We start from the raw sequence: 24,976 nt of genomic DNA on the forward strand, positions 1-24,976 counted from the left end.
AAAACAACATAATGACAAAAAGATTTATGATTTAGGAAAACATGTAATTATTAGAGTTGACAAATATAATATCTGAGAGGAAAAATTAAGTGGATGGACTTAATAGCAGACTAGAGACTGGACAATAAAAAATTAATGAACTTGCCCTGGCTGGTGTGGCTCAGTGGTTTGAGCGCTGGCCTGCTAACCAAAGGGTCGCTGGTTTGATTCTCAGTCAGGGCACATGCCTGGGTTGTGGGCCAGGTTCCCAGTAGGGGGCATGTGAGAGGCTACCACACACTGATGTTTCTCTCCCTCTCTTTCTCCCTTCCCCTCTCTAAAAATAAATAAAATCTAAAAAAAAGAAAAGAGATTAATGTACTTGAAGACATAGCAAAGGAAATGCAAACTAAAATAGGGGAAAAAGTTGGAAAATAAATAAACAGAACCTCAGTTACCTATGGAACAATTGGATTTCCTCAAAAAAGGAAGAGAAGACAGAAAGAAAAAAGAATGGTCAAAATTTCTCTAAATTATTATCATTTTTTAAACTTTATTTTTACTTTATTTTTATTGTTGACACTATTATGGATATCCCCCCTTTGTCCACTTCTACCCCACCCCGCCCCCCCTTCCCTCTGACAGCTGTCAGTCTGTTCCATGTATCCAGGTTTCTGTTTCTATTTTGTTCATCAGTTTATTTTGTTCATTAGATTCCGCATGTAAGTGAGATCATATGGTATTTGGATAAAGCCAGTTGGAGAGTTGAGTATATATTTAAAGTAAATTTTAGGCATACTGATTAATTCTGGATACTAATCCTTTTAAATGTAAAACAACTTTTTCCCAGTTTATGGCTATCTTTTATTATTACTTTTAAAGTTTGAAATTAGCTTTTTATTTATTATGAATAGATATATTCACATGAATCAAAAATCCAGAAAGTACAGAAGAGCATACATACAAAGTGTCTCTCCCACGGCTTTCATGCAGTTCCTCTCTCCAGAGGCATGTGACTTCATTTTTTTAAGAACTTTGTTTAAAATGTCACTTGCTCGTAGAAATTTTAAATTTTAATGTAGTTCAGTGTATCAGTCTTTTATTTGTGGATTGTACTCTTTATCTTGTTTAAGAAACCTTTCCTCTGCTTCATTAATTTATTCTTCTATGCTCTTTTTAAACTTTTTAAATTGGCTTTCTGTATTTAGATCTTGTTTCTGCCTGGGATTTATTTTTTTGTGTATGATGTGAGGTAGGGATCACCTTCCTTCCGTTTTATAAAACTACTTGTCCTTATATTCCTGCATTACGTGATTGTTTCACCTAATACAACTTCCAGTGTGATGGGAGACTACTGTTGAATTTCATCTGTGTTGGCAAATACAGTGAACTGGTCCAGTTTTTAATTTCTTTTTTGTTCCTTTTTGCAGATGAGTGCTTAGAGTCCGAATAAGTACTGCCTTTCAGGCCCCATAATGTGCCCTTGTGTCCTGTAACATGCCTGGAATTTGTGTAGGCTCTAGTGGGCAGGGAAAGGAGGGTTCCTTTGTCACAACAAACAAGGAGAAAGCTTTTTCCTTGTCTCTTCCATTTACCAATGCCTCATCCGAAGCTTTCAACTCTTATGTAAGAAATTTATTTTTCTTGAACTTGAACAAACTTAGAGTTTGTTTTAAAATAAGATACGGCAGAGTAGGAAGTTGTATTTGCTTAAATATAGTATTTTTTCTTTATTCCTTGAAATCTCTTAACTTCTTAGCTATGCTTTTGGATATTCTCTGCTTTATAAATTGTGGGATCCTATATTTTGTGGTAGGGGTTAGCAGTCTTTGTGATATGGGGATAATTTAAAAACATAGTCCACTAATGCCTGTCTTTTCCATCTCTCATCTTCCATTTTACTTCTTTTTTTAACAGTTTCTCTCTCTTACATCTTACCTTGCCAGATGCTCTAGTCAGAAAAAGTGAGGAAGAAGGGAAAAAAACTAAGTTAAAGAAATTAAAGTGTGGCAAAATGAGAGTGAATGATCATGGGAAGGAAGGGGAGAAAAAGCAGAAGGGGAAAGGAAACTGAGCTTGCTTGTTACTTGTGTGTTAGGACTCCCAAGGTATCTTTTTCTTGTGTTTTTTGTGAATAGGTAGGGGCAACCTTGAACTTACTCGTTTTTTTACCTGTTCTACCTACTTAGGAGGGAGTGGACTTGGGGGCAGTGGTCAGGTAGGAAGGAGTCTTTTGAGAAACAATGTAGTTGGGACTTTGTTCTCCTAGCTGTCTTCTAGCTCCTCTCTTGCTGGTGTATTTGATCCAGTTTAGTGCCATGGGGTCGACTGTGATACAGGTTTTAGACTCTTAACTGAATCTTGCTCGGGATGATAATAAAGATCTGGAGGTTCCATGTGAGTGTGTGTTTATATTTTAGGGACACAATGGATGCTATTTATATACACTTGTATGTTAGAATTATTTGATCTGAAATCTGTTTTTCAGAATTAAAAAGGATGGAAAATCTGTAAAATGATAGTTTAAACTGATGAACTGTAAGACTCTTCAGTGCTGACACATTTCATGATTTTCTGGCTCTCTCTGTGGAGTAGTAATTTTTCATTCCTAGTGATTATGAACAATAGTTTCATGTTGACTTTTGTTTTTTGACTGAAATAAACTGACATTGTGAACAGTTTAGGATAAAGTAGCTTTTGATTTTAATTGGCTTATATTATGATCATTGGCATCTTTAAATTGATACAGGAAAAATAACCTACCTTAGTGTGTAAAAAGGTTGAGGAGACAGGCATTTTAAGTTTTCTTTCTTTAATGACTTTTTGGCTTGAAAACACATTCATAATTTTTAATTTTTATGTCAATTCTTATTATGTATTTTAGAGAAAAGGAATATAGTGACTACCAACTGAAGATTTGGGTTGTTGATTAAAATTATGTAATAATTTTTCAAGGAAGTAGAGCTGAACTTTGAAGTTTACCTGTGCTTTGTTTTCATTATACCATTAAAAATTATCCGCACAGTGTTGGCAAAGTGTTATAGATTAGTTATGTTTATTATTTAGAGGAGTCATTTTCCCTGGAACAGTGCTTTGGTGCCTAGGCGTTGTGGAATGGAAGGCTTTTAAGTTGTGGTTGTTTTTATTGTGGAAATGTTCGTATGAGTCAGGTGAATTTCGACCTTGCTTGACAGATGTGATTACTTGTCCTTTTGGGCTTGTGTTATAGCTACTCATCGGTTATATAATAGATTACTGTTTATATAATAAGAAGTAGAACAAGCCATTAGAGATAATTGGTAATGGGTACAAACAGGCAATGATGGGTCTGCTAAAAGAGATGGAATAACACAGTTCTTATATGTAACATATTAAAAGTAAAAGCTAGGCATTAGGAAACAAAGAATAGGGAGAGAATTATTTCTGAGAGTCAAAGGAGCTTTGCCAGGAGTACAACCCAAATAATGGAGGAGTGGAATACCAGCGAAGATCAGGGGCCAACAGAACATATCTGCTGAATATTTTTATTCAGTGATAGGAGAGTGAAGTTAGAAGCAAAATACTCCAGACTTTTTCAAGTGCCTTAGGGAGAAGACTCTGTCTGAGAAAAGGTTGCACTTTGGTGATGGGACAGAGGCATTCAGGATGGAAGGATTTTTTAATAAAACCTATTTCTGGACCTGGGCAAGGCTGAATTAGTATCTATTTTATGTACTATGCCTTACATTCTAGTGAAGGCTTTTTGGTTATGAGAAACGGAATTCAAGAGTGCCTGGCTTAATTAAAGGGAGCTAATTATAAAGAAATGCCTTCCTGTGTAGGGACCCAGGAACCCAAGAACCCTATGGGTAACTGTCTTTAAAATGCCTGTGACACTATTTAAATTTAATTTTAGTTCTTAAATAGCATTCTGTTTACTGGCACGCGGCTCCCGTGGTGTTTGAGACTGGCCTGAGCACGGTGCTGGCAGCAGTTGGTCACTGCATGGGGATGCTGTCTAGTACGGGCTGTAGTCCCAAGGAGGCCCTCGTCAGATGATTACCCATTGCCGTGTTAGGGGAACAGCTGCAGGTCTGATGCTTTACAAGTAATAATTCAGGGTGTCACTGTTTTATTGAGGAAACATCTACGTGACAACCAATTCTAGTATGTCATTAGATTTGGGAGGCTGTAGGGGTCTGTGTCTTCCTACATTGTATCCCTGAAATTAGGAGGCAAATTCAGGTCATATAACAGGCTATCTATCTGGTGTCTTTTCTTTAAACTCAGTTTCTGAGAATCTAGGTGGGAATAACTTGAACAGCAACTAGTCCAAGCTGTCTTCTTTTGTGCAGTGAACAGATTAAGAATAAGGTTTCCCAAAAGGCCAATGTGTAGATTAACCCTCAGAAAGAGTGAATAATTATGTGGTTGAGAGGGCATGAGAAGGACATAAAAACGATCCCCCCCAGCTTCTTCTGTTTCACGTTTTTCAGTGATGCCATCTGCAGTTTTGTTATCTGCAATGACTCTTCCCTTCGAGGCCAGCCCATCATCTTCAACCCTGACTTTTTTGTGGAAAAACTCCGGCACGAGAAACCTGAGGTGTTCACTGAGCTGGTGGTCAGCAATATCACAAGGCTCATTGATTTGCCTGGAACCGAGCTGGCTCAGCTGATGGGAGAAGTGGACCTGAAGTTGCCCGGTGGGGCCGGTGTGGCGACAGGCTTCTTCCGGTCTCTGATGTCTCTCAAGCGAAAGGGTAAGAGAGTGTCTGGGAAGGGTGCACCTGTCTCGGTGGCTTCCTGGGCATCACTCTTCACATCTGCATGTTCCTTGAGGAGTTGATAATACCATAAAGCAAAATCAGTCCCTTTTTTCATTTTCTTAAGTAGTGAAACAATAAAAATTGTAAAAATAGTTTAGATAAACTGAAGCAAATATATATTGGTCCTCAAGAGATGACATATTAGTTTGCATATTTATCAGGGGTACCTTGATTTTCATGCCCTATTAATACTATACTAAAATAATATTTAAGAAAACAAATTATACAGCTAGAGGTACAGTAAAGACAATTTGAACTTTTTTTTCCTTTTTTTACTGCAATTGTTAGTTTCCAAACATTTTCATTCCATGAAATGCTTTAAAGAAGCAAATACCTATGAATTACCCAAAAAAAGCCTTCTCAGAAAATAATTTGTAGTGCTGCTTTTGATAGTAAAGAGGTATTATTTTATTTTATTAACTATAAGGAAATTATTAAGGTAGCAAAAAGTTTAAACATGATAACAGATCAGACCCTGTACCAACTGCAGTGGATAATCTGTTATGCTTTGACAATTAGGACTCCGAGGTGGTATTATCTGTTTGTTTTTAAATTAAATATCAACATTTCAGGTATTGTTACTTAAATAAGAAGATGGTCTTTGCCTTCAAGGAACCTGCAGTCTAACATTAAACTTGCAGAGTTAAGAGTTATTTTGATTGCATGTTCTGGTGTGCTTCCAGCTCTGAGGTTTTTGTCAATTGACCTTGTGAAAGTGTTTGCTGAACTGTGATGTAGGATGCTTGAGCGGTTTTCAGTATGCCGATTGTGTACTGTTTGTGGAAAATATGGTCCTGTCCTATCGTATTTGTTTTTTGTTTTTTTTTAGAAAAAGGAGTAATATTTGGATCCCCACTGACAGAGGAAGGCATTGCCCAGATATACCAGTTAATTGAATATCTACACAAAAGTAAGACTACTTGAAATCTTGTTGTTCTTTGTTAATGAAGAATTGTCAGCTTTCTACTGAGAGCTGACGTCCTTGAGTTAGTGTGTGCCGATTAAGTGTCTACAAAGGCACTGATCAGTGATACTTTCAGGTAGCATGTTTCTCTTCTCTTTTAAATTTCATGTCTTGTATTGATTTGTTTTTATTCTCAGTGGCGTATATAAATTAGATAGGGTTTATGAAGTCACATCTTCCCCTTGACTCAGAGAGACCTATTTTTGGAAAAATACATTGTCTCTAGGGAATTGTAACATTGACTCAGGGAAGCATGATTTATCACCCAAGACACTTTCCTTTTTAGAATTCTATGACCAAAATACCCTTTTCACTTAATTCCCATTTTCTATTTTAGTAGTCATGCTGCTTACGTCACTGGTCTAAGTGCTTGGCACAGCTGAGCGTATGTGAAATCTGTGGCATTATGTGATAAATGCAACAACATTTATCAATAAATGGCTTATTCTCTGTGGGGCACCGCTAGGAGCTAGAGCAGAGGTTGCAACTGGCAGCCTGAGGGCTTGTCATCGACATTCGTGTATTGTTTGGCTGGCAAAGGGTTAAATTAAAAATAAAATTAGTTACCAGTGTTTTAACATGGGGGAAATCCAGGTTTTTAATTTTTGGGGGGTGACAGGAAGGTCTGACATCCTCGGGCCCTGCTGCCACTTCACCGTCAGCTGGAGCACAGGTGTGTGCTCTCCATTTGTGGTGGTTCCTGCTCCTTCGTGTACTGTTACCTGCCTGGCCCTTTAGGGGTTTGAACTTGGTTCTCTCGGTTAGGGTGTTCTATGAAGATAAATACATACCCAAGCTGGAAACATGAACTTGCATGCTTCTTTCAGAGCAAACCAAAACTATACATTTTATCTTTTTTATCCTTTGACATTAGCTTAGAACCTGGTTGGGAGGGAAGCATAGTTTAGTTGGGATAGTGTGAAGGTTCCAGGAATCTTCGACAAAGGTGATCTGACAGGTTAGAGTTCCAGTTCCAGAGGAAACGGAGACTCTAGATTTATTTTAGGCTGGGAAACTGTAGCAGCAACAAACCTCCACATATGAACTCAGCCCCTTCAAACAAAGTCTTGGATGGCAAAGGAAAGGGGCCTCCAGGGAGAGTTGTCTTTTCTTCCCATTTATTTTTCAAGCTCATTTCTCTTGTTTAGGTTAAAGTCGATCTCCAGATATGCCCCAGGATGTTGAATGACTCCTGGGTGGACCAGCTCAGTCCGGGAGATCTCCAAGTGCTCAGGGGTGTTCAGGATGTCTCCTTTGGGGTGAATGGGTTCTAAACTACTCTGGAGAAATGGGCAAAAACCTTCTCCGTGGACTTTCAAGTGTAAAGTAGCCTTTTAGATGACTTATTTTAATCATACTTTCTCTTTTTGCTTCCTTTTTGCATGTCCCCTGTTTTCTCTCATGCTAAACAGACTTGCGGGTAGAGGGTTTGTTTCGAGTGCCAGGGAATAGTGTTCGACAGCAGATTTTAAGGGATGCTCTCAATAATGGAACTGATATTGACTTGGAATCAGGGGAGTTTCACTCAAATGACATTGCCACCTTGCTGAAGATGTTTCTAGGAGAGTTACCTGAGCCCTTGCTGACACATAGACATTTCCATGCGCATCTCAAAATTGCTGGTGAGTATGAGAGATAAGATGAAGATGTCAATACATTACTTTCTTCAATTTAGTAAAATTCTTTGGAATTTTCTGTGTTTGGAACCCATAGCAATACCAAAAAACCTAAACAAACCCCAAACCACAACTAGTAACCCACATCTAGACCCCCCCAAAAAAAAGGAAAAGAAAGAAACAACAAAACAAAATAAGAAAAAAATACTTCTGCTAATATTGGTTGAAATTCATGGTGTTTTTGGACTTCTCTGGGTACTCAGAAGTATTGGCCAGCTAAGTTTGATTTAATCAAATGCTTTTCTTGCTAAATTAGCTTTTTAAAAAAAGATTTTATTTATTTATTTTTAGAGAGATGGGAAGGGAGGGAGAAAGAGAGGGAGAGAAACTTTGATGTGTGAGAGATATATCAGTCTGTTGCCTCTTGCACGCCACCAACTGGAGACTTGGGCTGTAACCCAGACTACAAATTGAACCAGTGACCTTTTGGTTTGTAGGTCAGCACTCAATCCACTGAGCCATGCCAGCCAGGACAAAATTAGTTTCTTTGGAGATAAAATCTGAGTTTTATTTATTTTTTATTCCTCAGAGATCCTAGTATAGTGCTTTGAATATTTAGCTGCTTAATAAATGTATCCTTTCATTGGATCAATTCATATTACCAAGATGGTTATAGGTTTGGTATGTATCCCTTAGTTTGAGGCTTTTGCTATGTATTGTCCTGCCTCGATTGAGATCGTCTCTACTCTTGGAAGTTTTATTTTCTTTTCCCTAGGATTTTTTAAAAATTGAATTTATTGGGGTGACATTGGTTGATGCAATTACATAGGTTTCAGATGTACAATTCTATTATACATCATCTGCATATTATATCGTGATCACTATCCCAAGGAAGTTTGTTTTTTATTTTATTTATTATTGTATTTTTTCCATTACGATATATCCTCCTTGAAGTTTGTTTTTTCAGAAATGTTATTTGCTTTCTAAATAGTCAATACACGCACATGGTTCAAGTTCAGAGTGTTCAAAAGAGTATACAGTGAAAAGACTCTCTCCCACCCTTATTCTCCAGCACCTGGTTTTTCTTCCCAGAGGCAAACCATGCTATGATTGCTAATGTAGCCTTCCAGAGATAGTTTATAGACTTACAAATACTTATATATATTCCTTTTCCCTCTTTTTATGTGATGGTAGGTTATTATGTTTATTTATTTGTTTTACTTAATGTATCTTGGAGAATGTTTTTTGTTTCCAGCTCCTAGTTTCCTCATCCTCCTGTGTGCCTGTGTGGCGGAGAGTTCATTCTTCGGCTGCACAGCTGTTGTGCTGCCACGGTTTCCCCGCCCATGAGCGCTTTCCTCTTACTTCTGATTGTTTTTCATGGAACGCATCACGGATTTGCGTGTCACCCTTGCGCAGGAGCCATGTTAATTTTCTCTGTATCGTTCTAATTTTAGTACGTGTGCTGCCGAAGCGAGCACTTCTTGCTTCTAATTTTAAGAAAAGTAAATATAAGATTTTTTTCTTTTCAATAATTTTTACTACCGAAAAGAAAACCAAATTTGAATTTCTAAAACCTAATAAGATTAGATTTTTTTAGCACTACCGGTAATAATCCAGATGATATACTTGAGAAAAATATTAGCAGGACATTATGTAACTTTACAGTTATTTTGGAGTGAAATAAAATTGTTGAATCTTTGAAAAAGATATGGAAAATATTGATAAATTCTTTTTACAAAGGTAACATGAAGAATGCTTTTTCTGTTTGCTTTCCCATTGGGTTAATTTAGGGCAGTGTTTGAAACCCTCCCCGTCATCACCCCATGACTCACTGTTCTTTGAGATCATATTGAGGTGTGGCACACTTGTAATACTTGCTATGCCTTGCTGATCACTAGAAGTGATTTTTATTTCCGATTTCATATTAACGGGGAACAGTTTCTCGAAATAGAATCTGTCTTTCCTAAACCTGGACCTACTATTGCAGTTCAACAGCTTAAAACAACATGCTGCGATCATTTCAGGTTGATATGAATTATACCCAAATAGTTATCTGTGCCCTTTGAAAGTTCAGTGGTCCAGGGGACTGTTTTCATTGACAACCTGTGTAGTCTGTTGGGGAGAAACAGTGATTCTGACTCCCCGAGGAGCTGCCTGGATTTGGATTGTCCTGCTATCAGGGCGTGAGTCACTCTCACATTCCCTTTGACGACAAGTATCTGGGTGAGGAAACGTGGAGGGGGTGGAATTTTGAAAGGTAGGTGTGGGCATATTTTTATTTCCCTTGGGTGTACACCTAGGAGTGCAATTGCCGGGTCACATGGTAACTGTGTTTAGCTTTTTGAGGAATTTTTTTCCAGAGTAGTTGTACCAAGTTATAGTCTCCCCAGCAAAGTGTAGGAGGATTTAATTTTCTCAGCATTCTTGTCAAAACTTGTTGTCAGTCTCTTTGATTATAGCCATACTTGTGGGTATGAAGTAGTATCACATTTTGGTTTTGATTTACATTTCCCTGATAGCTAATGATACTGAGTATACTTAGTGGCTGTTTGTATCTTCTTTGGAGTCTTTCGTCCATTTTTTTCTTTTTATAATTAAATCATATTGACCTTATTTTGTTGTTATATTACCCTATAATCTCTGTTTATGCCGGATTTTTTTCTTTTTTCTCTTTTCGATTGGAGTTGAGGGGAGGGGAATAGTAGGGACAGTGTTGTCCTTTTCTGGCTTGTATTTCATCCCTCCTTTGTCATAATCTCTTTTGTCCTCAAGATTTGACGCAGTTTGATGACAAAGGAAACAAGACCAATGTACCAGATAAGGCGCGGCAAATTGAGGCTCTTCAGTTGCTCTTCCTCATTCTCCCTCCACCCAATCGTAACCTGCTGAAGTTACTGCTTGATCTCCTGTACCAGACAGCAAAGAAACAAGATAAGAATAAGATGTCTGCCTATAACCTAGCCCTTATGTTTGCACCCCATGTCCTGTGGCCAAAAAATGTGAGTGTTCAGGGGAAGAGCAAAGATTGCGAGACTTTCCTGGGCTGGGCCTTATTCTATGAGTGTTCTTTGGTGAGGCCATCAAGAGTCCAAGGTCTAGTCTTTCATTGAACAAGTTTAGAGACTGACTTTATTAGTTCGTTTAAGAGTCATCAACCAAAGACACTGAAATAGAGAACAGGCTGACACTGACCAGAGGGGAGAGGGGAGGGAATTTCAGGGGAAATAGGGGAGGGATTTAGAGGAACATATATAAAGGATACATGGACAACAACTGAGAAGGGTGGAAATGGGAGGGAGGGGGGAGGATGGGGGGTGGGATGGGATGGGAGTAATAGACAGAAAACTGTACTTGAAAAATAATTAAATAAAAAAATTAAAAAAAAAAAGAGTCATCAAACCTGAGGGAGCCACTTCTTGTTAACCTCACTTATAAATCAATCTTTGACAAACCTGAATGGCAATTTGTTAGTGGAAACTCTGGAAAATTGTCACTACTAAATAAACAAGAATACTCATTTTGACTGGTTAATATAAATTCCTTAACATGAAACCCATCTTGGGAAATCAAATTGATTCCTGAAGATTGCATGGTATAAATTTAGAATAGAGCTGCTTGATCCTCACTGGGTAGCTTATTTGCTTAGAGTGTTGTCCCAGTACACCAAAGTTGAGGGTTCAATCCTTGCTCAGGGCACATGCAGAAATCAACCAATGAATGCATAAATAAGCGGAACAACAAATCAACGTTTCTCTTTCTCTACCCCCTTTCCTTTCTCTCTCTAAAAAATAAATAAATAAAAATAGAGCTGTTTAATCTTACAGGATAATGTCACTAAGCTTTTAGATGACATGTAGAACAATCCCGCTTTGTCCTAACTATCCCGAATGTGCTTCTTATTACTGAGAACATGGTCTTCTCAAAGACTTACATGAAAAATAAATTATCTAAGATCTTTTGACCTGATTCTTGGTCTAGAGGTATATAGGCGCATATTCCTAACCATTCATAGTACAGGTTTTACTGGATGATGGGATTGGGAGCCAGGTGACCTGAGTTGGAAGCTGCAAACCAGCTGTGGCCTGTATTCTTTACCCTTTCTATGCTTAGCCTCCTCCTCTGTATATTGGGCATAATAATACCTTTCTCACTTACCTGACAAGGTGGTTGGAGAGATGATAGAAATAGATGGATATAGTTGACTTATAAAATACTTTGGGGATATAAGAAATGAGAAAAGGAAGGTAAAGAAGGGGTTATGAGGTACATTTTACTTAACAAGTAACTAGTGAAAAAAGTAATACGAAGTGCTTGGCCAGGAAGATCTTCTCCCCGGAGAAAGGTTGGGGCGGGCGCAGGGATGAGGGTGGGAGGATGGTTGGCTGAGGAGAAGAAAGGACACACCAATGCCTGTGCATATTAAGGATTTTAGAACCAGCTAACTGAAGCTGCGGAAAAGGAGTGAGTAATCTGTGCCTGTAAGGAGAAGTATATAAGAGATCTTACTAAAAGCAAAAATTAAGTAATAAAGACACATGTTGAGGGTGAGGGCTTTAGGATAGTAGAGATGCTTAAGTGCTTAAAACAGGCAGGAGAAACAGGAGAAGGGAATCACTGACCATTTGACTGTGCTTTTAAGAAACAGGTGACACTCTTGGTATCAACTAGTAGTGACAGTTCTCTTGTCTTTGGAGAAACTCCAGTTTCTCTGAAGAGGCAGTGTCCTTGGTGGTTGGTATAGATTCTGTTCTTCCTGACTTTTTCCCAGACTAGATCTTTAGCAACTCTGCTTGCAGGTCTGACTGTCAAGCAGAATCAGGAAATGCAGATTGTTTCTTAAGGGTTTCCTGGTCAGTGCATAAATACATGGTTCCTCTAGATTTTGTCATTCGGGTGGAAATCTCAAGACTTTAAAAGAATGAGCTTATTGGTAAGTAAATGGAGTATCTGCCAATTCTTAATCCCCCTTTTTGTTTTTGTTTTTCTCTGCACAGGTCACTGCAAATGACCTTCAAGAGAATATCACAAAGTTAAACAATGGAATGGCTTTTATGATTAAACACTCCCAGAAACTTTTTAAGGTAGGTACGGAGTGGGATTGGGTGGTAACAGACCAGGAGGGTGGAGCAGGGTGTGATCTTAGGGAGGGCTGTAAAAATGAGCAGATAAGAAAGGCAGTCAGAAGAGCAGATTAGACAGCAAAACCTGGAGGGAACAACCAAGGTAGGGGGGATATCGAGGTACCTGAAGGCTGCTAGGGCTCTGCCCCCCCNCTGCCCCCCCCCCCCCCCCCCCCCGTCATTGGCTTCGCAGTCTGGCCATCCTTCCTTTTTCATCAGGAACCGCAAGTGTTAGCAACTGAGTTGTTTTATCCTGCCTGCTTCCTGCCAGTAGAATTTGGAGGATCTGACAGCCTCCTTTCATTTTGAACTTTGTCCCTTTTAGTCCAAAGTAGCTGGGCTGCCAACATAATTTTCTCAAGAACTGTGTGGGTCTTCTGTGGATTTCAGCAGGATTTACTTCATTAGACAAAAGCCACGTATACAAATCTTTTGAAGAAAAACCCTTCTGTACTTGATCTCTTGCTGCGAAGGCTGAGGGACAATACCTTTAAGCTTCCTAGGGACCCTCTGGTTTGATTGAGAGGACCAGGGAGGCATACCTTGACTCTCTTGAAAGGCCCCTTTGTGTGACTGAATATTCTGACCTTTCAATGTTTGTAAGATTTTATAAGTAAAGGTTGCACTGTCACATCCTTGGCCTTTCCTTTAGAGCTCACTTTTCTGATAGTGAATTTCTCAATTTTAGCATCTTTTGCTATCTGGAAAGACTGAGAATTTTAAGATCATCCAGTCTGGTTTCTTTTGTTTTTTCTTTAATTTTTTTTGTGGTAAAATACCCATGACAAAATTTACCCTCTTAACAGTGTTCAGTGGCATTAATTTGTCGATGTAAGTAGCATCCAAACCTGTGGAGAATTTTTATAAGAGTTTGTTTCAACCAAACTGATGACATATGCTGAGGAGCAAGGTCTCAAAATACTCCAGAGAATGACTGTTTTGCAGCTTCTTTTGTTCATTTGAAATTAAGGAGGGAATGTAAGGAAGATCATGTGGAGGTGGGGAGAAAGCAAGGCAGGGATTGGATCTTGGGATAGTTAGCGAGATTATGTGCTTTCTTGAGGGTTAATACTGTCTTCAAAGGGGCATTACTTCTGGTATTTCAGAGGTGTGCTGACCTAGAGACACAAGAACAACAGGCAGGGCTTGCTTATAAACCTCTTACTAAAGAAGATAGAGGCCTTGGTTGTGACCACCCACCACGACCTTCCCAGGCAGAAGTTTATGATCAGATCACCCTGTGAGGTCACTGTCCTAGACCCCCCTTTTCACAGATTGCATCCCCATTGCTGTGCAGTGATCACCACCATCCATCTCCAGAGCTCTTCATTTTTCAAAACTGAACCTGTATACTTGTACTTCATTATGAAGAATTTTTGTTAAGCGACTTAGAATGACACAAATTTATTTTTTTTAAAGATTTTATTTATTTATTTTTAGAGAGAGGGGAAGGGGGAGAAAGAGAGGGAAAGAAACATTGATTGGCTGCCTCTCTCATGCCTGCAACTGGGGACCTGACCTGCAACCCAAGCATGTGCCCTGACTAAGAACCTAACCAGTGACCTTTCGATTCTCAGGCTGGCACTCAGTCCACTGAGCCACACCAGCCATGGCAAATTTATTATCTTAATGAGCCTGTAGAAGTCTGAGATGAGCCTCACTGGGCTAAAATCGAGGTGTTGGCAAGGCTGTATTTTTTCCTGGATGTTCCAGGACAGACTCCGTTTAGTTGCTTTTTTCTACCTTCTAGAGGTTGCCCATATTCTGTGGTTCACTGTCCCCTTCCTGCGTCTTCAAGGTCACCAGTGTTTTACTTCTCTGACCATCCTTCCCTAGTCACATTTCCTCTGACCACTGCTGGGAAATGGTCCCTGCTTTTAAGGACCCATGTAATTACATATTGGACCCACTCTGATAACCTAGGATAATCTTCCCACTTCAAGGTCCTTAACACTAGCAAAGCCCACCCCCACTTTTTTTAACCATGTAAGATAACAAATCACTGTGGAAGATTTTGAGAGTACAGGTCATACAAACTTTAAGAAAAAACTAGAGCAGTCTCTTAGATGTTCTTTAGCTTGGTACAAATTCTCATGATTAGAGTCTTTCAGTCTGTGTTTTTACTGTTTTTTTTTTTTTCTTGTGTCCTATAGATCCCTCTTTCAGCTTCTCATCCTTGCAGTTTTGATTCTTGTTTGCTACTTGATCTTTGTTTCCAGGCTGTTATGAGCACTGTTTGAGCCTTTGTTGATCACTCCAGAGAAAGAAAGCTTTTTAAAAAAGATTTTTATTTTTTAGAGAGGGGGGAAGGGAGGGAGAAAGAGAGGGAGAGAAACACTGATCAGTTGCCTCTTGCCCGCCCCCAGCCAAGGACCTAGCCCGCAATCCAGGCATGTGCCCTGACTGGGAATTGAACTGGCGACATGTTGGTTCCCAGGCTGGTGCTCAATCCACTGAGCCACAGCATCCAGGGCTGTTTCTGTTTGTTTTTAAAGTTTATAGAATAGGTGGTGTGGGTTCTGTCATATTCTTGTTTGGAGGAAGTTCTTTTTTAGTCTTAAGCTTTGTTTTATAGTATTCAAGTTAAAAAATAAATTGTAGATAAAATCTCTGTCAGAAGACTTTTTTAAAACAACTTTATATGAAATTTTTCAAATGTAGAGAGACATACCAAGAATAAAACAGTGAACATTTATGTAACTCTCCCTCAGATTCAGCAGATGTTCAGCTTTATCTCTATATTTTCATGCATTTTTTTTGGTGGTTGAACTGCTGATAGTAAGTTGCAGACCTCATTGTATTGTACCCTGAATGCTTGCGTCTCCTTAGAGTGAGAATATCCTCCTGTTAGTCACAGTCTTATTTGCACATCCAAGATAATCAACAAGACTTTCTTATCAGCTAATATTCAGTACAAATTCAAATTTCTTCATTTGTCTTAAGATTATATTTTACTGCTGCTTTTTTGAACATAAGCTAATTGAGGTTAATGAATTTCTTTTGATTATTATGTCATTTTTAAAATCAGGAACAATCATGCTTTTTCATGTCGTGGATGTGTTGAAGCATTCAGGCCAATTGTGTTATAGAATAGCCCACATTCTAAATTAGTCTTACTATTTTCTTGAGGCCATTTAACTTGTTCTTCTGTCCCCTTCTATAATCAATAGTTCCTGTAAACTGAAGTTAGATTCAAGTTAAGCAATTTTGGCAAAGATGTTTGTGTATATCATATTGTACCCTATTACCTCAGATTACAAGGCACAGAATGTCAGATTGCCTAACTCTTAGTGATGCTAATTTGCTAACTGCCACATATCACAATATAAATATACATAGTTTCCCCCCTTTGGTACAGTAAGTAACCTGCAGAGAGATTGTATGATATAATACTTTTAGAATCCATTGATAATCCTGCTGGAATCTATGATTACACTGGGAATTATAAAATAGTGTTTTTTCTCATTCTATTATTTGATCTTTATTAGCTGACTTTCTTCCTTTGACAATAGTTTTCCTTTTTTCTGTCTAATTCTCTTTTTTATGAATATCACTATAGACTCATGTATTTTTAGTTATCAAAGTGTTAGTCAAATTAGTGCTAATTTTGATAATCAGATTGTCCCAAATTTGGCTAGTGATTGTCCTTGACAGCTAGTTCCTGTTGTGTCTTTTTGACCGGACTCCATTACTCTTCGAGTGTCTCCTCTCCAGCATAAAATGTCCCCAGCTGACTTGGCTGGGTGGCTCAGTTGGTTAGAGTGTTGTCCTGGTAAGCCAAGGTTGTAGGTTCAGTCTCCCATCAGGGCACGAACAGGAAGCAACCGATGAATGCATAAATAGTGGGACAACAAATCAATGTCTCTCTCTTTCTCTCCCTCTCTCTAAAAATCAACCAATCAAAAAAAAAGTTAAAAAAAAAGTGTCTCCCGCTCATTCTGTTCTTGCTTTACCCTGGGACTAGAATCAGTAATTTTCTCCAAGGAGCCTCAGTTTCCACTAGGTTTACTCATTGTTTCTGTGGTGTCATTGGCTCTTTGAGGGCAAGGAAGTAGACTAAAATTTTTAACAAAAATCAGTAGTTCATATTAATATTTCTTTTTTTTAAGACACATTTTTAAAAAGATTTTACTTATTTATTTATTTTTAGAGGGGAAGGAGAGGGGGAGAGAAACATCAATGTATGGTTGCCTTTTTGTGCGTCCCCTGCTGGGAGTTAGCCTGCAAGGAACCGGCCTGCAACCCAGGCATGTGCCCTGACTGGGAATTAAACCGCGATCTTCTGGTTCACAGGCCCGCACTCAATCCACTGAGCTACACCAGCCAGGGCCATATTAATATTTCCAATTAAGGTTTAACATTACAGAGCTTTCTCTTGACTTCTACCTTATATTTGTATTTCTTTTCTTATATTTTAAATTCCAGATTTTTATAGCATTTATGTATATTATTTTCCTTATCCTATGATGTACATAAATTGGTTTCAAAATGATACAACCGTTACTACTAACAGCAAACCTACATAAACCCACTGATGGAAGTTTAGGATTTCCTTGTAGTTTCTTTTCCCTTGGATCTGTCTCACTGAGGATGTGTTGTCAGAACACAGTTTTCAAAAGTTAAGGGAGATAATTCCTTCCTCTGTGCTTGTATTATCAATTTGATATACAGGTATGTTCATTTCTTTCTCTTTGTGTTCAGTTTTAGGGTTTGCCTTTTTTCCTTTGGATTTAATTTTATTTTTTGAATCTGTAGTATATTTTCATGATTGAAAAGTCAGAACTGCATGAGAAGGTTTACTCAGAGAAATCTCAGTTCTTTTCTTTATTATTTACATTGTTTTCTAGTTTATCCTTAGTGTTTCTTTTTGTAAAACCCAATAAATGTGTATATGTGTGTATATTTTATTTCCTCTTCATTTCCCCCCAATACTTTATATACTGTCACGACAGTAGTTCCTGGAAATCACTCCATGTCAGTTCACAAAGTGTTTCTTCCCTTCTTCCCTCCCTCACTCCTTCACTTTCTTCTTTCATTTTTAATGACTGCATAGGATGGCATTGAATGGATGTATAAAAGTTCATTCAGTCAGTCCCCTGTTTTCAGATATTTGAGGTGTATTTAATCTTTTGATTAATCTTATCCAAAAGTATTTGTGTTTCTGAAGTTATATTTTCAGGATAGATTTGTAGAATTGAGATTTCTGGGTAAATGGTAAATGCAAATGTAATTTTCTTAGATGTTGCTAAATTCTCTTCAGTAGTGGTTATATTATTTCATACTTATACACATGTATCAGGATTCTTATTACAGGATTCTGAGCAGTAGAGCCGTAAGCTGAGTTTTTCCATGTCTGTTGTTACCCCACAGGAGTTCTAAGTGGCATTTTCTATACAGAGATTCTAAAATATGACCATTTGTAGTTTGTAAGAATTTTAGGGGTGGCTTTGGTCAAGTGTAAGCATTACTACAAATATGTATATTTTTGTTTCTGGCTCATTTGAGTATTTCATGCTATATTTGATTCTGAAAACAGGAACAACTACAGTGGTGTCTTCCCACAATTTTCCCATTAGATTTGTTGAGATTCTTTTTGGTGGAATCTATAGAATAGGACATTTTGAAGACTGTTTTTCAAAGTAATCTGACAGTCAAATTATTTCAAGAACCACTGTCCTCAAGTCATAAAAAATTTTAGATCCTATAATTATTTGGTCTTGGTTTTCTTTTATAACCTGCCCAGGCTCCTGTTTATATTCGGGAATGTGCCAGATTGCACTATTTGGGCTCCAGAACTCAAGCATCAAAGGTAAGAATAGGAAATTGCTTTTAGACCAAATAAGGAGAACATAACATTAATGGCATTTTAGTGTACTCTCACTCCTGGGAGCATACCTGAGCCTTTCCCTTCCCCCTCTTCCTCCTCCTCAGTGGTGTGTCTTCTCAACTCTCAGAGACCCCACTAGACTTGCAACAGAGGAGCAGTGGCCAGTGGCAGCTTGTCCTGCCTAGCCCCCTGACCTGTCTCCAAGACCTTTTTTCTCTGATTTTCCAGCCGGCCAAAAAAGCCCCACCTAGGCTCACTTCTTTTCTTTTTTTATTTTAAGATTTTTATTTTTTGTTTTTTAAAATTATATTTTATTGAGTATGCTACTATAGTTGTCCCGATTTCCCCCCCTTTGCCACCCTTTACCCAGCACTCCCCTGCTTCCTCAGACAGTTACTCCACCATTGTTCATGTCCATGGGTCATGAGCACGTGTTCTTTGGCTACTCCATTTCCTGCACTGTACTTTACATCCCCTGGCCCCTGGCTATTCTGCAACTACCAATTTGTACTTCTTAGTCTCTTTATCTCTTCATCTATTACCCTACACTCCCCTCCCATCTGACAGCCATCAAAATGCTTTCTGTATCCGTGATTCTGGGCCCAAATGAAAGAACAGATCAAAACTCCAGAAAAAAGAGCTAAACAAAAATGGAGATAAACAATCTATCAGATGCAGAGTTCAAAACACTGGTTATAAGGATGCTCAAGTAACTCACTGAGGACCTCATCAGCATAAAAAAAGATCCAGTCAGAAAAGAAGGATACATTAGTTGAAATAAAGAAAAATTTGTAGGGAATCAACAGCAGAGTGGATGAAGCTGAGAATCAAATTGATGATCTGGAACATAAGGAAGCCAAAAACAACCAGTCAGAACAAGAAGAAGAAAAAGAATTTAAAAAAAAGAGGAAAGTATAAGTAGCCTCTGGGACAACTTCAAACAACATTCCACCATTTGCCTCATAGGGGTGCCAGAAAGAGAAGAGAAAGAACAAGAAACTGGAAATCTATTTGAAAAAAATAATGAAAGAAAACTTGCCTAATTTGGTGTAGGAAATAGATATGCAAGTCTAGGAAGCATGGAAGTGCTTTCCCAAGTAAGATGCTTCCCAAGTAAGATGGACCCGAAGAGGCCCACACCAAGACACATCATAATTAAAATGCCAAGGTTAAAGATAAAGAGGAAATCTTAAAAGCAGCAATAGAAAAGCAGTTAGTTACCTACAGGGAGTTCCCATAAGACTGTCAGCTGATTTCTCAAAAGGAACTTGGCAGGCTAGACAGGATTGGTAACAAAATATTCAAAGCCATGAAAAGCAGGGACCTACAGCTAAGATTGCTCTACCCAGCAAAGCTGTAATTTAGAATCAAAGGGCAGATAAAGAGCTTCCCAGACAAGAAAAAAACTAAAGGAGTTCATCATCACCAAATCATTATTTCATGAAATGTTGAAGGGACTTATTTAAGAATAAGAGGATCCAAACTATGAACAATAAAATGACAATAAATACATATCTATCAACAACTAAATCTAAAAATCAAATTTCTTTTTTATAACACTTCTAGAGAGCCAGGCAGCCCCTGCCTAGTCTTTCTCCCGTTGCTTCTTCTATCCTAGGCTCTTGTTTCACTGTTCCCAGCTTTAAAAACATATTCTGAAAAAAAAATTAATGGAGTTTTAAAACATAGTATGTAATCAAATCAAAGACATAGAAAATAAAATGTTTTTATTAGAATTGAAAATAATGTTGTCAAGGGCCTTGTTTGATATTAGAAATAGTAATTCTAGTGGCTAAGTTTGCTTATTTTCTAGTTATGAGAGGGGTCTCACTTGCCATTTTGGGAAGGAAAGTGTAGCTTGAGTAAATCCTGATGACTCGGTTAGTTTCTTTCTCAGGAGATCTATTTTGAGATAAGACAAAGACTGAGAAGAAAGTCATGTGTTGGAATAAAAACGCCCCTACGCAGAGTCTGCTCTTTGAGGCACTCCACTGGCGGCTGCGCTGTGTGTTTAAAGGCTTTCGGAAAGGCTGCCTGCGTCCTTATGGCATATGGGACGAACAGTCTGCAAATGGCAAATGTATTAAATATTTTATGGTGATAAAAGTATAATTGTACGTAATGCAGCCTTACTTCAGGGTCAGTAGTAAGGTACTGACTAAACACTCTATCAAATAGCGAGAAGACTTGAGACCACATGGGCTTCGAAAGCTAATGTGTGATGTTTAATAACAAGATTACATATGATTATTGAGCTTTAGGAGTGACAAGTTAAAAAAATTTCACAAGTACTTTTTCATAATTTTTGTTTAGTTGCCTTGTTTAGAAACTGAAGCTGTCATCTACGCTCTTTTTTCCTGCTCCTGTATGTTTCTGGTGTGACCAGGAAAACAATATTTGATTTCAACTAGTTTAACTGGGGTGTGATTTTTCTTAGAGAGGTGGTATTGTTCCTCCACCACTGCTGCGCAGTTGTCACATCACACTGTCATGCGTGGGAAGGAGCACCAGCCAAGAACCAGTTCACTTCTCTAAATACTAAGTGACAGACCCATCGCTGAGCTGGGTTCTGTCACTTAGTATTTAGAGAAGTTTAAACATATGGCTCAGCTTCATTTTTTTTAAATCAAATGGGAATGATGTTACTTTTCCTGTTTACTTCATAGTATAGCAGTGAAAATACATGAGAATAAAAGATGCTTTGAAAACAGCTCTTGTATTACTTTTGGTGGAAATAATTCTAAATTTAGGTTCAGGTCAGCTTAGGCTGTGTAGGTCATGGGAGTGGCTATTAATGTAGTCTATGATTATAGGTTTCTCTTTATCTGATGAGAGTTTTAGTTTTTTTAAAAATAAAGTTTATATAGACTCTGAAGAGATGTTTATTTCTCACCCAAAGACATGCTTAGAGAGGGGAAGGGGAGGAGAGAGAGGGAGCGAAACATCAATGTGAGAGGGAAATATTGATCAGTTGCTTCTTGTATGTGCTTTTATTGGGGACAGAACCTGCAACCCAGGCATGCCCCCTGAGCTGGGATTGAACGCATGGCCTTTTGGTGTACAGGACGATGCTCCAACCAACTGAGCTACATTGGCCAGGGCTGATAATAGTTTTTACACCTTTCTTGTTGCTGGATATAAGAATATACCATGTTCCCCACACACTTACCCTTCTTTTAGTTCCGGGGTTGTGGGAACCTGGATACAAAGCTGGTAGGATATATTAAGTTACTTTTAAATTTTCTCTAGGATGACCTTGATCTGGCAACTTCATGTCATTCTACATCCTTCCAACTGTCAACACCTCAGAAGCGGAACCGGGTGGACTCCTGCTGTCATCAGGAAAAGACCCAGCAGTGCACGGAGGAGGCGCTGAGAGAGCTATTCCAACACGTTCACAATATGCCAGAGTCGGCAAAGAAGAAACAGCTCATCAGACAGGTGCCGGAGAGCAGGGAAACGGTGGCAGGGCTCTGGGAATGTGATCATGGTTGCAGAATCACTGGCGAATATTGTTAAGAATCTCATTTAATTTTTGGCTCTTATTGGCCCAAGCTTTGGCTCAACCGTGAAAGCAAACTTGTTTGTGGAATCTCAGTGCGATCTCTGTGCTGCTGCCCCATTAGACAAAGGGGTGGAGACTCTGGGATTTCCCCAGTTAAACTGAAGGATCCAGGTGTGGTTAAAGTTTCTCTCATCTGGTCATGTACCAAGGTTGCTGAGAGAGAACCAGCAGTTGCAATATGAGTATGTTGTTCTGAAGTTTAAACCCTTCATATTTTTTGTCAAATAACCTTTCTGAATTTCAGTTTTCTCCTTCATAAAATGGTGATTGTAATGCCCATGTTGTAAAGATTAGAGGGAATCTCTGTAAAGTGACTGGCATAGCAGAGCAGAAGCAGAAACTCTTAGTAAGTCATTTACAGTTAGAAAACACTGTTAGCCAAGGGCCTTGATATTAGAAATAGGAATTGGCTAAGTTTGTTTATTTTGGAGTCATGGGAGGTCTTTCATTTGCCGTTTTGAGACTCAGAGTGAGGCTTGAGTAAATCCTGCTGATTTGCTTACTTTCTCAGGAAATTTATCTTATCTCAGACCCTCTTGAATTTTAGTTGAATGGGCAAGGTCAGTTTCTTGACTTCTTCTTTAATTTTTTAAAAGATTTTATTTATTTTAGAGAGAGAGGAAGGAAGTGAGAAAGAGAAGGAGAGAAACACGCAAGAGATACAGTGATTGGTTTCCTCTTACTCGCCCCCAACTGGGTACCTGGCCTGCAACCCAGGCATGTGCTCTGACTGGAAATTGAACCAGTGACCTTTCGATTCTCAGGTGTGCACTCAATCCACTGAGCCACATCAGCCAGGGCAGTCTCTTCACTTCTTATTCAGCTGGGTCCTTCTTGGGGGAAGAGTCTGTGTTTTTAATTTTTTTAATAACTAATCTTAAGCATAAGGGCAGATATAAGTGCTCAGAAAATGTTGACTTGAGCTGTTTTTAACAATTGCAGGGTCCTTTAAGAGATGTTTTCTGTCACTCTCTATGAAGTTACTTTGACATCTAGCAAAGTGTGATATGACTGAAATTTTAGAGGGTGTTGGCTGAGTATTTTTACAGATTCAAAGCTGTGTAGTGATTTGATTCTTGGTAGAATTAAGATAGCAATTCACGTAGGACAGGTAGAATGACTTATCTGGAACACTGAGGGTTAAATATGATACAAAGGAAAAGTCTTAACATTGTTTTTGCTTGCTCTTTTTAATTTTAATTTTTTAAGAAAAACAAGAAATTATAGAGAAAAATAAGAAGAAAAGAAAATCACGCATCCCACCATTGTTTACATTTTGCCTATTTCTTTCTGTCTTTTTTGGGTAACAAATATGGATATATTTTTATATAGTTTGATTATACCATATACTTTCTTTTACTGCTCCTTTTTCACTAAATATTACAGCGTAAGAATTTTCTTATGTCTGCCTGCAAACTCCTTGCCTGCATTAAAAATATTGCTATTTAAGCCCTGGCTGGTGCAGCTCAGTGGATTGAGCGCGGGTCTGCGAATCAGACAATTGCAGTTCGATTCCTAGTCAGGGCACATGCCTGGGTTGTAGGCCAGTTCCAAGCAGGGGACCCACGAGATGCAACCATACATTGATATTTCTCTCCCTGTCTCCTTCCCTTACCCTCTAAAGATAAATAAAATCTTTAAAAATAAAAAAATATTGCTATTTAAAGAATACATTTTGTTGATTATGCTATTACAGTTGTCCCAATTTTTTCCTTTGCCCCCCTCTACCTGGTACACCCACTCCCTCTAGCAATCCCCCCACTTAATTAATATCTGTGGGTCATGTATATAAGTTCTTTGGCTACTCCATTACCTATTCTGTTCTTAACATCCCCCTGTGTATTTAGTACCTACCAATTCGTGCTTCTTAATTTTTGCACCTTTCTCCCCCATTTCCCTCTTCCCCTTCCTAATGGATAACCTCCAAATGATCTCCTTATCTATGATTCTCTTTCTATTCTTCTTGTTTGCTTAGTTTGTTATTGGATGCAATTATCGATAACTGTGAATTTATTGCTATTTTATGTTCATTGTTTTGACCTTCTTTATCTTATATAATTCCCTGTAGCTTTTCATATAATAATAGCTTAGTGATGATGTACTCCCGTACTTTTACCTTATCTGGGAAGCACTTTATCTGCCCTTCAATTCTAAATGATAGCTTTGCTTGGATAAAGTAATCTTGGTTGTAGGTCCTTGCTTTTCATGACTTTGAATACTTCTTGCCAGTCCCTTCTAGCCTGCAAGGTTTCTTTTGAGAAATCAGCTGACATTCTTAGGGGAACTTTTTTGTAGGTAACTCTCTGCTTTTCTCTTACTGCTTTTAAGTTTCTCTCTTTATCTTTGAGCTTTGGCATTTTAATTATGATGTGTCTTGGAGTGGGCCTCTTTGGGTCCATTTTGTTTGGGACTCTGTGCTTCCTGGGCCTGTATGTCTATTTCCTTCACCAAATTAAGGAAGTTCTCCTTCATTATTTTTTCAAATAAGTTTTCAAGTTTTTGCTCTTCTGATAGTTTACTTATCTCCATTTCATTTAGTTCTTTTTCTGGAGTATTGTTCTGTTCTTTCATTTGAGCCATATTTCTTTGTCTTTTCATTTTGGCCATATTCCTTTGTCTTTTCATTTTGGCAGCCTCCCTGTGTTTGTTTCTGTGTATTAGGTAGAGCTACTTTGACTCCCTGTCTTAGTAGCATAGCCTATGTAGAAAATTGCTCCTGTTAAGTCGTATGGGATGGAGCTTTAGGTAATTGCCAGGGTGGGGCAACCCTTGTCACTGCTCTGTTGCTCAGTGTTGGGGAGGGCTCGCAGAGGTGCTAGTGTTGCTGCTTGGCCTCTGGAGTTTTGCCTGGGAGAAGCTGTCTCCCAGTACCCACATTGCGGTTTCTCCCCATACACCACTGGTGTCCTTCCAGCTGTTGTCCTGGTGCTGAATGCCAGAGCGGGTCCTTTAAGAGGAATCTGTTGAGAATCCCGCAGTTTCTTCTACCCCTCCAAACCCCACTGGTTTTTACAGCCAAAAGTTATGGAGACTTAGCTCCTGGTGCTGGAACCCTGGGCTGGGTGGTCTGAACTGGGGCTCACTCCCGAGGTGTC

At 38.6% G+C, this 24,976-nt stretch overlaps 1 protein-coding gene and 1 non-coding gene across 4 annotated transcripts in view; one reads left to right on the top strand and one right to left on the bottom strand.

Annotated features, from left to right (window-relative positions):
* Positions 1–24,976, top strand: part of ARHGAP19 (Rho GTPase activating protein 19) — a 66,899-nt gene that overhangs the window by 22,735 nt on the left and 19,188 nt on the right. For all 3 annotated transcript variants that reach the window (XR_005067194.1, XM_037050828.1, XM_037050829.1), the window contains exons 2-8: positions 4,455–4,720; positions 5,616–5,696; positions 7,163–7,372; positions 10,142–10,368; positions 12,364–12,450; positions 18,233–18,298; positions 21,566–21,757. Coding sequence is in view for 2 of the 3 variants with exons in the window: in XM_037050828.1 (XP_036906723.1) it covers positions 4,455–4,720; positions 5,616–5,696; positions 7,163–7,372; positions 10,142–10,368; positions 12,364–12,450; positions 18,233–18,298; positions 21,566–21,757 (1,129 nt within the window). In the remaining variant the exon portion in view is untranslated. The remainder of the gene's footprint in view (positions 1–4,454; positions 4,721–5,615; positions 5,697–7,162; positions 7,373–10,141; positions 10,369–12,363; positions 12,451–18,232; positions 18,299–21,565; positions 21,758–24,976) is intronic.
* Positions 8,741–8,847, bottom strand: LOC118990330 (U6 spliceosomal RNA). The gene has a single exon (XR_005067204.1). It is a non-coding gene; the product is annotated as a U6 spliceosomal RNA (small nuclear RNA).

Source organism: Sturnira hondurensis, unplaced genomic scaffold (genome assembly GCF_014824575.4).
Source record: "Sturnira hondurensis isolate 20B ecotype Veracruz unplaced genomic scaffold, ASM1482457v3 Scaffold0006849, whole genome shotgun sequence".
NCBI classification, from domain to species: Eukaryota; Metazoa; Chordata; class Mammalia; order Chiroptera; family Phyllostomidae; genus Sturnira; species Sturnira hondurensis.